Source organism: Anoplopoma fimbria, chromosome 17 (genome assembly GCF_027596085.1).
Source record: "Anoplopoma fimbria isolate UVic2021 breed Golden Eagle Sablefish chromosome 17, Afim_UVic_2022, whole genome shotgun sequence".
Taxonomy (NCBI): domain Eukaryota; kingdom Metazoa; phylum Chordata; class Actinopteri; order Perciformes; family Anoplopomatidae; genus Anoplopoma; species Anoplopoma fimbria.
The window spans coordinates 1,941,763-1,954,989 of NC_072465.1; the positions used below are offsets into that span (position 1 = coordinate 1,941,763).

General features: G+C 37.4%; 1 protein-coding gene across 2 annotated transcripts in view; it reads right to left on the reverse strand.

Annotated features, from left to right (window-relative positions):
• Nucleotides 1-257, reverse strand: part of cpne5b (copine Vb) — a 96,719-nt gene extending 96,462 nt beyond the window's left edge. Inside the window, exon 1 of one of the 2 annotated variants that reach the window (XM_054616714.1) lies at nucleotides 139-257. In XM_054616714.1, coding sequence (XP_054472689.1) covers nucleotides 139-257 — 119 coding nt within the window. The remainder of the gene's footprint in view (nucleotides 1-138) is intronic. The other variant, XM_054616715.1, reaches the window with a different exon arrangement.
• Nucleotides 258-13,227: the final 12,970 nt, after the last annotated feature.

Consider the following 13,227-nt stretch of genomic DNA (forward strand, 5'->3'; position numbering starts at 1 on the left):
GCAGCTCATTTGATAATGAATTTATTACAAATCAAATTCTCACTGAACAATCTGTACTTGATCCCACAGACAGGGTGGGGCGTTGTCACAACTTTCCCATCACGCAGTTCTCACAATGAACTTTCCGCTTCAACTCACCTGCAGGAGACGGTGATTTCTACTTTGGTGGCGGGGATGTTGCCGGTGATCGGGTCGAAGTCGTACACCGATGACATGTCCTCTAGTTTGTCAATAACGTCTCCTTCCATCATCTCCATCGCCAGAGCTCTGGGTGGCTCGGGTCTGATCCGGGAGCCGCTCAGCCTGGTCGAGTCCCCAGAGACCAGATCAGGTGAGGAAGCCACTTCACAAATGGTGAAGCTGGAGAGGAGGGAGGTGGAGCACTGGTTGAGTGGACACCAGTAAAAAAAACGCAGAGGCTCACTTGGTTAAACGTCCATGCAGTGTAGATAAAATATACTGCTGCACATCACATGGAGAGATGGACTTCAGTCTGTGCGCACAGCAGCGTGTGAGGAGGAGAGGCTGGATCCACTCAAACACACCCATCACCCATCCTTCCTCCTCCCACACGGAATCACACTCAAGTGCTGGCAACCCTGCCCATGCCCCCTCCTGCTTATTCCCTCCTGCTTCAGCCTGTGGTGTAGTGGAGAGCAAGGTAGTTCTCCAATCAGAGGGTCGGTGGTTCGATACCCGGCTTTGGCAGTCGATGTGTCCTTGGGCAAGACACTTAACCCCAAGTTGCTCCTGAAGGCTTGCCATCGGTGTGGACTGGATGATGAATGTTAGTTAGAGTCTGATGGTGGCACCTTGATGGTAGCCTGTCATCAGTGTGTGAATGGGTGAATGATATGTAATATACTACTGACTGTAAGTCGCTTTGGATAAAAGCGTCTGCTAAATGACTGTAATGTAATGTAATGTGTGCTGCTCACTGACACTTTGTGAGTGAGCGAGTTTCATGGCAATTAAATGACACACTTTTGCTTTTTAACGTCTAGTTATTTATTTGGTTTTGTGGGAAAATGTCAATATCCATCAAAACCTTTCAGTTAATCAGCGTGTCACAACAGGTATCTGTGAGAGCCTTTTGTTAAAGCACATGGTTGCCAAAAATGTGTACGACATAATGTGGATTATTGGATCGTTTTATCTCCTCATCCAAAAGAGTATACATACACATGGGTCTGAGAGGGAGTCATCACTTGAACTACTCAATGACAAGATGTCTCTAGTAGACTGCTTTATTTCAAACGCTCGACTTTGAGGCGGGGAACATTTCAGCACCACAGCAATGGACAGCTCCCAGAACAAACTTGCTCAAAAATCCAATACTGGAAAACCAGCAGACAAGTATCCATAAACTTCTTTAGCCCTGAATGCTCTCTGAGTAATAACTGTGCATTTAACCAAGAATCCAAATTAATTTGGCTTACAGTTGGATATGGCTCGAAAGTGCAACTATTTTTCCTTCCCACTGAGGAATTTAGTAATTTTCTATGGTGGAAGGAGGCATGTCCATGACATTTTAAGAATTTTTTAAGCGGTTACCAATTTAAATTTGTTCATGCTGGCTGATTTAAAATCAATATTAATTACAAGGAGGGAATTACATGGAGTTTAATGGCCACCATCCATCATTGGCCTGTTGTATGCAGCTAAAACCTGTAAACCACATTGTAATAAATATGCTAAACTGGTGCAACTGCCTGCCAAAGAAAGTGATGGGTTTGTCATTTCTGGATAACTACAGTAGCTAAATGCAGGCGATGTGTGTGTAAGTGTTTGGGTGTTTGTGTGTTATCCTCTCTCCACCGCCTTACTGTTCAACACACTCTGTCTGACACTACACATCTCTCTCTCTCTCTTTTCATGCATAAACAAAGGACTTACACACATATACAAAATGCACAAAAACAACAGTAGTCATGAATAACCAATAAACCAGCTGTCTCCCAGAGATTGCTGGTTGCATCAGGAAAACATATACGTACCTTTTGACTGACTTGGGAAACTACAGTACAGTTTACAGTTGCTGCTGCCCATTTGTAAGAAAAGAAAAACCATGTCATGCCTGTTTCTGAATATTTTAAGGATCTTTGTTGAGCAAAGACTTACAAAACAATCTTTATCATCTTTAAATTATATTGCATCCAATTGCATTGGACAAGGAGGGGGTCAATGCCTTGTGCTGCTGGTCACATTAATAACACCATAGGGGATTTAAATGTCCCTCTATGGCCTGTTCTCTCAGCATCTGGAAGCAAATCATTTTTGATCAACTTGGAAAACTACACTTGTCACTTTTTAGTCAATATGAAAACAGAGACATCAGATATCTGGTATCATTGTTTTAGTATCTAATGCTCTGTCTTTCTCTTACCCTCTTACTCTCACAAGCACATCACACACACACACACACACACACAGCTATAAGCATTTTGTCTTTCATAAAATGTGTTCAGAAGAACACCTTGCATCTGGATTCTGGAAATCAATTTATACCGACACAGGATGCTTCTGCCCACACAGCCCTCCAGCTCAGGATCAGGCACACACACACACACACACACACACACACACACACACACACACACACACACACACACACACACACACACACACACACACACACACACACACACACACACACACACACAAAATCATTCTTACAGAGGTATGCACACCAATGTGCACATATAAAGACAAATTATTTTCTCATATGTCTCTGAACCACCCATAAACAGAGATAAAGAGGAACACACATCTACATACACAACCTTTTCTCTGCCAGGATGATTCATGTATTTTAAGGGCTCGCTGTTTAGTGTGGGTGAGCACATTATTGCAGATGTTCCAAGGAGTGGGTTGGCAAGAGCAGGGCCAGAGGACAAAAGGAAAAAAAGGAGTGGAAGGAAGAAGACCTTCACAACAGCCTTGAGTAGCAATCTGAGGTACTGCAAACGCACACAAACTGGGATTCCAGATACCAAATTGAGTTAATTAAAACAGGTGTATATTTCCCTCCCTTCATTTGCTTTAAACTTAAAGCAAAGGGGGCTGTTGTTGAAATTTGTTCATATTTTTTCCCCTAGATATTTTTTGATTTATGTTATATTGTCGACCAATGTTATATCTTTATACAGAACATTTTTTCATGAACTCATCTTAAATGTTTTCTGATTGCTGAATGAGCATAATCAGTGGTTATCATTACCATTCTAATGCTTCAGACAGGCCACACTGCACATCCCACGTCGTGAAATTCAAAGTGAAACTTTATGTTTAGAAGAATATTATGGTTTGGGTTAAAATAAGTATGTTTGTTACCTAACTGGCGTTAGTTAAGTATGTAAGCACAAAAGTATGGTTAAAAAAAAGGTCAACGTTGTGTTGACAACAGTGCTATCCATTCACCCTGACCTCCTCTCTTCGTGGACTTTGTCCCTCTTTATGCTGCATCACCTGCCGTCATCATTTGCTCACATCATGATTACTACAGCCACTAGAGTTCGTCATCTTGAATTCGAATTGGTGACCAAAAATGTGAATAGATGATAACGTCCTTCTGAACCTTCTAGCAGGGGCAGCAGGTCCTTTTTAACCAATATATATATGAGGCTGATAACTGCTGATAACGCTGATTCAATTGCCTAAGCACGAGCAGTTGCAGTCATCAATCACAGCATCCTTTAACCTTGATGGTGTTCAAATCAATACTGTTCTATAAATCACACTTGATGTAACACTAGTATTGAGCACTCCTACAATAAGACCAGCTCTGTAACAAACAGCACTCCAATCAACACCTCACAATTCAAAATAATTAAACCATCAATACTGTGGCCCTGAGTGTCAAAACACAATGTTTCAGAAAAGGTAACAGCATTTCATTGAACACAACATTTCATATACAGAATGACATTCCAGAAAACACAGAAACATTCCCAAAACACAACTTCAAAAGAGAAAACCCAAGGAAATTAAGGAGAAATATGTATAAACCAATTGGTTCCCAATATGACCACTTTAATGTGTTATTTGGTTATATTAATACTTATCAACATCAACAGCTTTTATGTTAGTCAGCATTGGAAAGAGCTGCGGTGCAGATATTGTTGATATTATAGCCTTTATTTATTCAAACTCTGCAGAGTGTCATTTACAGCGAGCACTCCAGTGAAGGCTGACGGCTCTCGGGTCCGCCTGGCAAAAGTGTTGACAGAATAGGCAAAAAATGATCTGTCTCTTTATTCAACAACCATCACTGCCGTTATCCAGCATTACGTAATTTAGCTCAAAGCAACTCTCTCGCCACTCACAATTTCTCACTCACAATTTCTCTACAAAAAAGGAAGAAATACTTGTTTCTGTTCAGATTGACAGACAATGCATTGAAGAATCATTACAATGCCTAACTTTCCTGGTTTGAGTCTCACCTCAATGTTTTTGCCTTTTCTCTTTTGCTTTTCTGTTTTGGGAAATTTCTTTGGGTTTTCTGAAATGTCAGTGTGTTTAATGAAACGTTGTGTTTTCTGAATTGTCTAATACTCGACCCTAAGGGCCACCGTAAATATAGCAAACTATTCTATGCCTGACCTCAGCAGTAATGAATGGTGTGACCAATTATCAGAGCCATTGAAAAGGAGTTGCTGCTGCAATTCAAAAACCATGCCCTGTCCATTTCTGAATGTCTTGAGGAGCTGGCTTGACTAGTGATCAACTGCAAAGACTTAAAAAACACTGGATATCTCCTTTAAATGCTATTGCCATCCAATTCACGACGGACCAGGACGTTGTCAATGCTTTGTACTGCTGGTCACATTAATAACACCATAGGGGATTTAAATGTCCCTTTCCCTAGGCTTCCTGCAGTTTTCTAAGCACTAATTACTGTGTTTGTGCTTACTTGCGTCATGCTGTCCAAAAATATCGCCTTTCTTGAAGCAATTATGCAAAAACAGACAAATGCCCTTTCATGGAAGTGAAGCTCCAAACAATAAATTATGTGATTCCCCCTCCCCACAACCATGAAAATTAAGACATTTGTTAACTCCACTTTCATATTCCTCAGTTGTTTTAACATAACATAACAAAATTGACTAATTAATACTTGTTTGATCTCCAAGAGCTATTCTTAAATACAGGGGGTGGTCGGCAAATAGTAGTTAATCAGGGAATCTGTTGGTCATTTCAGTCAGCCTCTGACGCACACTTTTAAAATACATTTATCTTCCTCAAATGTGATGTCATCTAGTTTGTCAAACCTTATATTGTGGCTGTTATAGGGAGTAATAAAAAGAATCAGCAATTGTATCTTAAGGAAAAATTCTCCCGCAGCACAATTATTTTTCATTTATCACACATTTTGGTGTTTGGTAAATAATATTTCTTATTCTCCTGTGACTAGATAAATGAAGATGACATCTAAAATATAAACACTAAACAACAATGCTAAAATAAAAATAAAGACTGCTAAATAAATTAAACAGGAAGCCTTTTTCTTAAATCCCATCACTTCTGGTGCATACAAGACTTCACCAGTAACCATACCCAAATGTATTACTGGACTATTATTAAGATAATACAGTAAATCTTTTGGAATTCAAAATAGACTTTCTCATGTAGAAATGTTGAAAGTGCCAATTATTACAGTAAAAACAATTGAGTGCATCTTAAAGGTGCAGTGTTTAGGATTTGGTGGCATCTAGAGGTGAGCCTGCAGATTGTAACCAACGGAAATTTCTCCCCTTTGCCAAGCGTGTTGGACCATTACAGTGGTTGACGTGAAAACGTGAAAATACCTTATTGAGAGCCAGTGTTAGGTTTGCATTCTGGGCTACAGTTGAAACATGGCAGCAGGCTCTGTGAAGAGGAAATGTTCCGTATATATGTAAGGGCTTATTCAATGCTAACGAAAACACATATATGCTTAATTTCAGATTAATATACACATAAAAAACCTCCGATGTTCCATTTCTGCCAAAAGATTCCCCTAAATACTACATACTGTTCCTTTAAGCAAACTGAGGATTTATGATTCTGCTGGATTTAATCTGAGCGCTTAGACTTTGTCTGTGTCTCTGCTTGCTGTAGAAGCAAGTGGGTACCTTACTTCTCCCCTATAGAGTAGTAGGGGGTTTGATAAGCCCCAGTTCAAAAGGGCCACATGTTCCCTCCCAGAGTGTAATCCTGCTCTGTGGCCCAGTGGTGATGTGGCAAACATCACAGGGAAGCCTTTTGTGAATGACTGCTCTGAGATTAACAAGCAAACAGACAGAAGGACCCATGGAATGCTAGTACACATTAGGTATTTATGGAAGGCCACAGCAGCCTTGGTGGCTGATTGACTGGCTAATGGCCCGGAGCCCCCTCAGGCAGCAGCAGCGGGGATTCAAAGAGCTGGCTGTTGGATTGCAGCTGCAAAAAAATTATAACAAAAATAACCACACTTCCCCGAGCAGGTTGAAACACAAATGCTCAAACTAATTATGAACTCCTTCATTCAACACTTACTGCTGCCCTTGATCAGATGAGCTTGTCATCCACAAGTTTTAATAGTGCAGTAGTTTCTCTGCTGTAGGCTTTAACACTTCACTGTTGAGTTCTTTAGGGATGCCGCCTGGGCGCTCTTCTCCGCTCTATTTTTTACCAATGGAGCATAGATTAATTCCAGACTGAGCAGCAGAGATTCGCACAGGGACCTTTAAGTAATCAAAAGAAGAAGAAGAGAAATCTCCCCACTGGCTTCAGTTGGGACTTCACCATGTGGAGGAAACAAAGAGAGAGGCCTATATGTAAAAAAAAATGTTTTAAACCACAATACTGGTGCCTCATTGGACATTGGACTTATCATCTAACTCTGCAAAAAAATGAATAATAGTTCCCAAAATGTTTGAAGTATTCCATATATTCATGACACAGAGTTTTATGTTTAGGGTTAGTGCCCTTGTAATACAGGAAATCAATGACTTAAACTTTTGCTACCTGTTCTAAAGACATACATGATTTGCATTATAAAAAGCAAATCATATCATTGAATTACACCTCAGCGTAAAATTAAAAAGTTATTCTTGCAAATGTACTGCAGCGTCATATTCCTTACTTACTTAATTGTGTATTTGCAGCACATATTACAGTGTAAATATCACTAGATTTACTGTACGGTCAATGTAAGCCTGCAACCTTTTTGGTCCTCCCACTGATGCTGCTATCTCTTATCTGTAATGTGACAAGCAAGTTGGGAATATTTATATATGTGTTTGAAAGCACTCATTTCATATCAAAAGAAATGTAGCAAAATAAAGTCCACATTCTTTGTAACAAAGGCTATGGCTGTATTCAAAACTGCCAATGACATACTACGCAGTGAACTATGTAGTTTATTTTGCAGTATGCTAGATCAGTCCAAACCTTAAAACAAGCTGTTAAAGCACCTGACAAACATACAAACTCAGAGCATTTTTGCAATATTATTGAAAAATACCATTTTTTGAGACCAAAAAAGTTGCTCAAATTGCTTTTTCAGATACAGGAACAAAACAGTGGAATGCTATCCCTACAAATATTAGAGCATTCAAAACTTATATTAAAAAAGGGTCATGTTGTCTCAACAAGTATCTGTCTACGCTGTCAGAGGCTGCTCTTAGCCTCGCCACGGCCTGCTGCTCTGCAGCCGACTGTGAGCATCGCTGGCCAGCTAGCAAGTGAGCTACGCCTGCAGGCGCCTGTAGAGCCGGTCCACTCTAAAATGGCAGATAACTGCAGGTTCTTGTTCATTTTAGAATGGACATTTATGTTTAGATATTTATACAAACAACCGTCAACTAGGAAGTAAAAGCTTCTTGTCTACAAGACTGTTTTTTTGAGATTTTTAATTTTTGGAAAACTGCTTATCATTAAAATAAAACAGTTGACACTTGACTCCTCACAAGTTAATTAGTGATGAAATACTATAGGAAAATTGTAAAAACTTGCCATTTTGGCTGCCATTTTGCAATGTTGGATAAAGTAGGTGAGGTGGACTGGTTCAATGCATACTGGAGTTTTTAACCCACTTAGTACGACATACTGCAGACTTGCCTTTGTTTGCATACTGAATGCTCTACATGCTACATTTTGGCCAAATCAGTACGTACTGCTCGTATAGTATATGGTTTTGAATACAACCCATGTAAAAGTAAAGTTCAGGTTTTTACAACATAATCAATTTATGACATGTTATTCACTACACACAGGGTCAATTTTGTGTACTATGAGAATAGTTTCATTGAAGAATAGCCTGGTGTTTGTGGCTTATTTATATGATACATATGAAAACACTATAATTGGGTTTGATGGTATTTTAAAAGGTGATTTAAGGAGAACTTTATTTTTAAAGGAAACAGTGGATTGTGTAAGGAGGTGACAACTGCCAAGTGTCCTGATAAAGAGTTGGATAATGTTTGACAGGATTTTTGTGACGACAGATCAAAGGTTCAAGTCTGTTTTCCTGTTAGATCCACCTTCACACTTCAGAGGGAATCCTGTCAGGCGAGTGAGTGTAAATCTGAACTGGGTGAGTGTGTCTCTGAAAATACTGTCCCTCAATACTTTGGTAGATTTTACAACCTGCTGTCCATCACATGTACACATGTTAAACCCAAAGGCTTTCTCGTGTGTGGGAGCATCCTGTCTTCAGCATCATGGTGGAATTGGCTTTCTACCCGGCGGTGGCACTGATGTATTTTTTTGGAGTGATGAAAGCAACACAGGACGATCGAGTGGAGCTGGATGACCATGCGTCAATGAACGTGTTCTGTCTGTTCGTGTTGGCACAGCCACTATGTCTTGTACTGGGAGGGTACACTGGCATGGCTACATACCTCCTCACAGCTCTGGTCTCCTACAACTTCCTGCCTTGGAGGGAGACAAAACAGCCTGCGAAGGGAAAAGAATCAAAAAAGAAGACAAAGTGAGAGCAAGAAATGTACACTGAATGAAGATGAAAACAGTGAATTTAAACGGGTTGCAAAAGAAAAAAATATTTATGTAAAGAATAAGAATTCAATGTGAAAATGTTATATGTATGAATAAATTAATGTGTTGCTTAACCACGCAGTAGTTAGTGTTTTTCATCTGCATATGTAAACATCTGTGATAAAGTACTTTAACCAGGGACATACAGTTCTCTTCTAGAAGTGAGGAAGTGACGTATTCTTAAAGCAGCAGTAGGGTGTATTTTAAACGAATGGATGGGTCGCATAAGAATAAGATGTAACGAATAAGATGTAATAGCCATAATGGAGAAACTGACAAACAATAAGATTCGCAAATGTATTTGGGTATATATATATTCAATGCAGACAAAAACTTTTTTATAAATAAAGTAGAAATCCACAAATATATGTATTTAAGAGTATTTGGGTGAAAAACACATTTGGAAATTGTTAAATGTTTTTGAAAAGTTAATTATTTGTAACCTGTCAGATGTCTTTTTCCATTTAAGCTTACAATAAATATTTATTATATCTTACATTGATGAATCTTCTTCCTTATTCTCTTTATCCTTCCTAATTACTTAAATTAAAAAAACAGCATTGTGTTTAATTATCCACCCATGTTCATCAATGACTGTGTGTCCCTCTGATGTGCCTAAACCTGTAGCGTACGTGTGTGCTGTGTAAAACTGGGCTCAAACAGCGAGTGTTTAATGTGATTAGACCATGCTATTTAGTTGATAGTCCAAGGCTTTGTTCAGCAGTCTTACAAGTGCTCTCTGTGTGCATCTGAGAAACAGTGGGACTTTTTTTTGAAGATGCTCATGACTTCCCTCAGCATTAAAATCCTCTTAGAGTTCATGTTGTATGAAGTCAATTTCCTGGTTCACACAGTGTCTCTCCCTTATTTCTCCTCTTAAAAATGAATTTATGCACGTTAAACCTGATAATCTGTAGTGTCAAGCTTTAGCTACAAAGGTTACATTTCCATTGTTATTAGCCTTTACATTTTTCAAGGTTATATGAGAAGATCCCCAAGAATTTGTTTGTTCCATCTCTTATACCTAGCTGTACATGATCAGTATGTTCTCAGCTCACCTCACTTATTGTCGGGTCAGTTGTGCTGCCTTCTGCATCCTCCATTGGTTAAAAATACCATTAATAGTCTGCCCTTCTTGAACTTATACTGCTCATTTATTGCATTTTTAGAGCTTTTCTTCATATTCCCCAGCCAGTCCTCTTATCTGAATTACTTCTCCTTGTTTTTGTTCCAGCAATCATTCTCTACATTCAACTAAGTTTCCAAGATGCTACTAATTATCATTCTAATTTACTTGCCGGTTTCAGTTCCTTTCCATCATATGATCTGACTCCCATTTTTCATAGACAAGAGCTGTTTTTACCAATCAACAGAAAAAACGTTTACATCCAAAAAGTTACAGCTTTAATTCTTAGTGGATAATTTCAGTTTTTCCCTTTCAACGAACACTACATCAATATGATTTTACTAGTAACATAGGGATATGATTAGGCCCCTTAAAGTTCAGATACCCCTAACCGAGGTAGAACAAAGGACAACCATGTTTTTTCATGACTTTAATATTTCTAGTTGTTTTATTTAATAGATGGTTGCATACAAATATTTTACTGAAATTAGTTTTCCGCAAAACCGAAAAAAGGTGACAACATAGGCTTTTTCCAGTATGTCATAAATTTTGGACTGGATGTTCACAGACAGCCACTGCATAAAATAAAGCAAAGATTTAATGAATACCTTTGTCCATCTTTTAAATGTTTACACCTAAACACAAATTAATTATAGACACAACTTGATAGGAAATAAAAAATCCACAAGGTAGATACCAACCATGAATAATGCGCTAAGGAGTGCTATTCGCAGTTCTAAGAGAAAATACAGGGAAAGAGGACTCTGATTACCAAGGCTCGAACACTAGAAACATCTGGTCTGGACAAAGAAACAACACAGACTACGAGAAGAATACCAGCAGTGCTATAAGTAATGTCTGCATCCCTCTTAGGTGAACTGAACACATTCTATGCACGCTTTGAGAACAACTCCCAGGCTGAACAGGTACAAACGGCCCAGGACCAATGCCCTCTAGTAGTATCAAGGGCAGATGTGTGCAGATCTTTCAAAAGGATTAAACTAGACAACCCACCTGAGCCTGAGGGCATTACTGGCCAAGCTCTCAAGGAATGTGCATATAGTATGATGTTTTATGGCATGCTATGTAAGTAAGTTTTCTTATGACTTCTTTATGAAATTTTGTTCAAGGACTTTTCAACGACATAATATGCTATGACTTCTACAAGATAAACTATACTTTTGCAAGACATACTGACATGTGTGTGACACACTATACTATGACTTTTTTATGACTTACCACACCATTATTTTGTATGATTTTTGATCACATACTACTCTATGACTTAATGACATACTATGCTATGATTCTTTTTACGAAATACTACCTTCTACATAGTCACATTTCTTTTTAGTGTTTCTGCATTCATTATCATTATTCTATTATATCTAACACTGCTGTTAATATTAGTAGTAGTATTTTTTCTATCATTATTTCAGGGGTGGAGCCGATCCCAGCCCCAGCTGTCATTTTCAATACATAAAAATACATTTTTTTTTATTACATTTTGATCATAGTATACTATGACCTATTTCAACATGGCTTTTAATAAATTTTCTTGACACAAGATAATATGTCTTTTTTAAACATATTAAGGTATGACTGCTTTCATCATACTATTCTAAAACTTTTTATGACATGCTTTGAACTAAATAAACCAAATCAAATATACCCAGGCAAAAATAATCAAGGACGATGGATGTATATATGATAGTAGGATTGTATTAACAATAAGACAAAATACACTTTTTAAACACAAAAAAACAAAAACAGTTGAATCAGAAGACACCATTCCTCACCAAGGAAGTGTGGGAGCAAGAGAAGTGACCCAGAGTACCAACTCTTCCCATGGAGATCTTTCACCCTACACACACAGAAGGGTTCGAACCCAGGCCCTCATTGCTGTGAGGCAACAGCACTAACCACTACACCACTGTACCTTTAAGAATCTGTTTTCCATATACTTTAAAATTAACTTTTGTATTGCTGTTTTTTCTGATGCACTATACCATTATTTTTTATTTACTTTTTTGGTCGACCTACGCTCTGACTTTATATGATACACAATACTATGACTTTTTTGACATGCTATGCCAGCGTTTTCTGACACGGTATGTGACATTTTTGGGCTTAATGTGACCTTTTTATCACTTTTTTAACACGTCTTTAGAATTATTTCCTACCACATTTTTCAACTTACTATGCAATTATTATTTATTTTTTGTCATAGTTCACTTTGACTTGTTTGATATGCTATAATATGACTTTTTTGTGACTTTTTTCTACATCGTATACTATGACTTTTTTATGAAAAACTATATGGTGCCGTTTCCATACATTTTTTCAACATGCTTTTCTGTGACTTTTTAATGAAATACTTTTGTACAACCTTTTTTTTTAACTTTTTGACATAAAATTAGTATGAAGACTTTTATTGCAATACTAAGGCTTTGTAATTATTTATTTTTAAATACTATATGCTGACATTTTTTTCGTCAAACTATTCTATGACTTTTTGGAACATATTATACTATGACTATATCAAGATTCTTTTTAACCTCCTATATTACGACTTTTTAATTATTTTTTTTGACCTACTATACTATGACATCTTATTACTTTTTTCGACTTACTATACTGTGACTTTTTTTTAAACTTTTTGACAAACTATACTATGACCTTGTTATGATTTTTTTGAGTTTTTCGACATTCTATACTATAACTTTTTCGATATATACAATAACGTTTTTAACTTATTATAGAATAACATTCTTACGACCTTTTAAATATACTATATTATAATATACTATGACTTTTTATGACACCATACTAGGAATTGTTGTCATACTATAAAATGACTTTTTCATGATTTCTTTGACATACTATACTTTTACTCTTTACTTACTTTTTTAGACACACTATACTATGAATTTATAAGAATTTTTTTGAGATTCTATACTACGACATATTATACTTTTTCAAATTACTAAGCTTTGACTTTTCATGAAATTTTTCAATATACAACACTATGACTTTACATTACTTTTTTCCACCCACAATAAAAATACTTTATATTACTT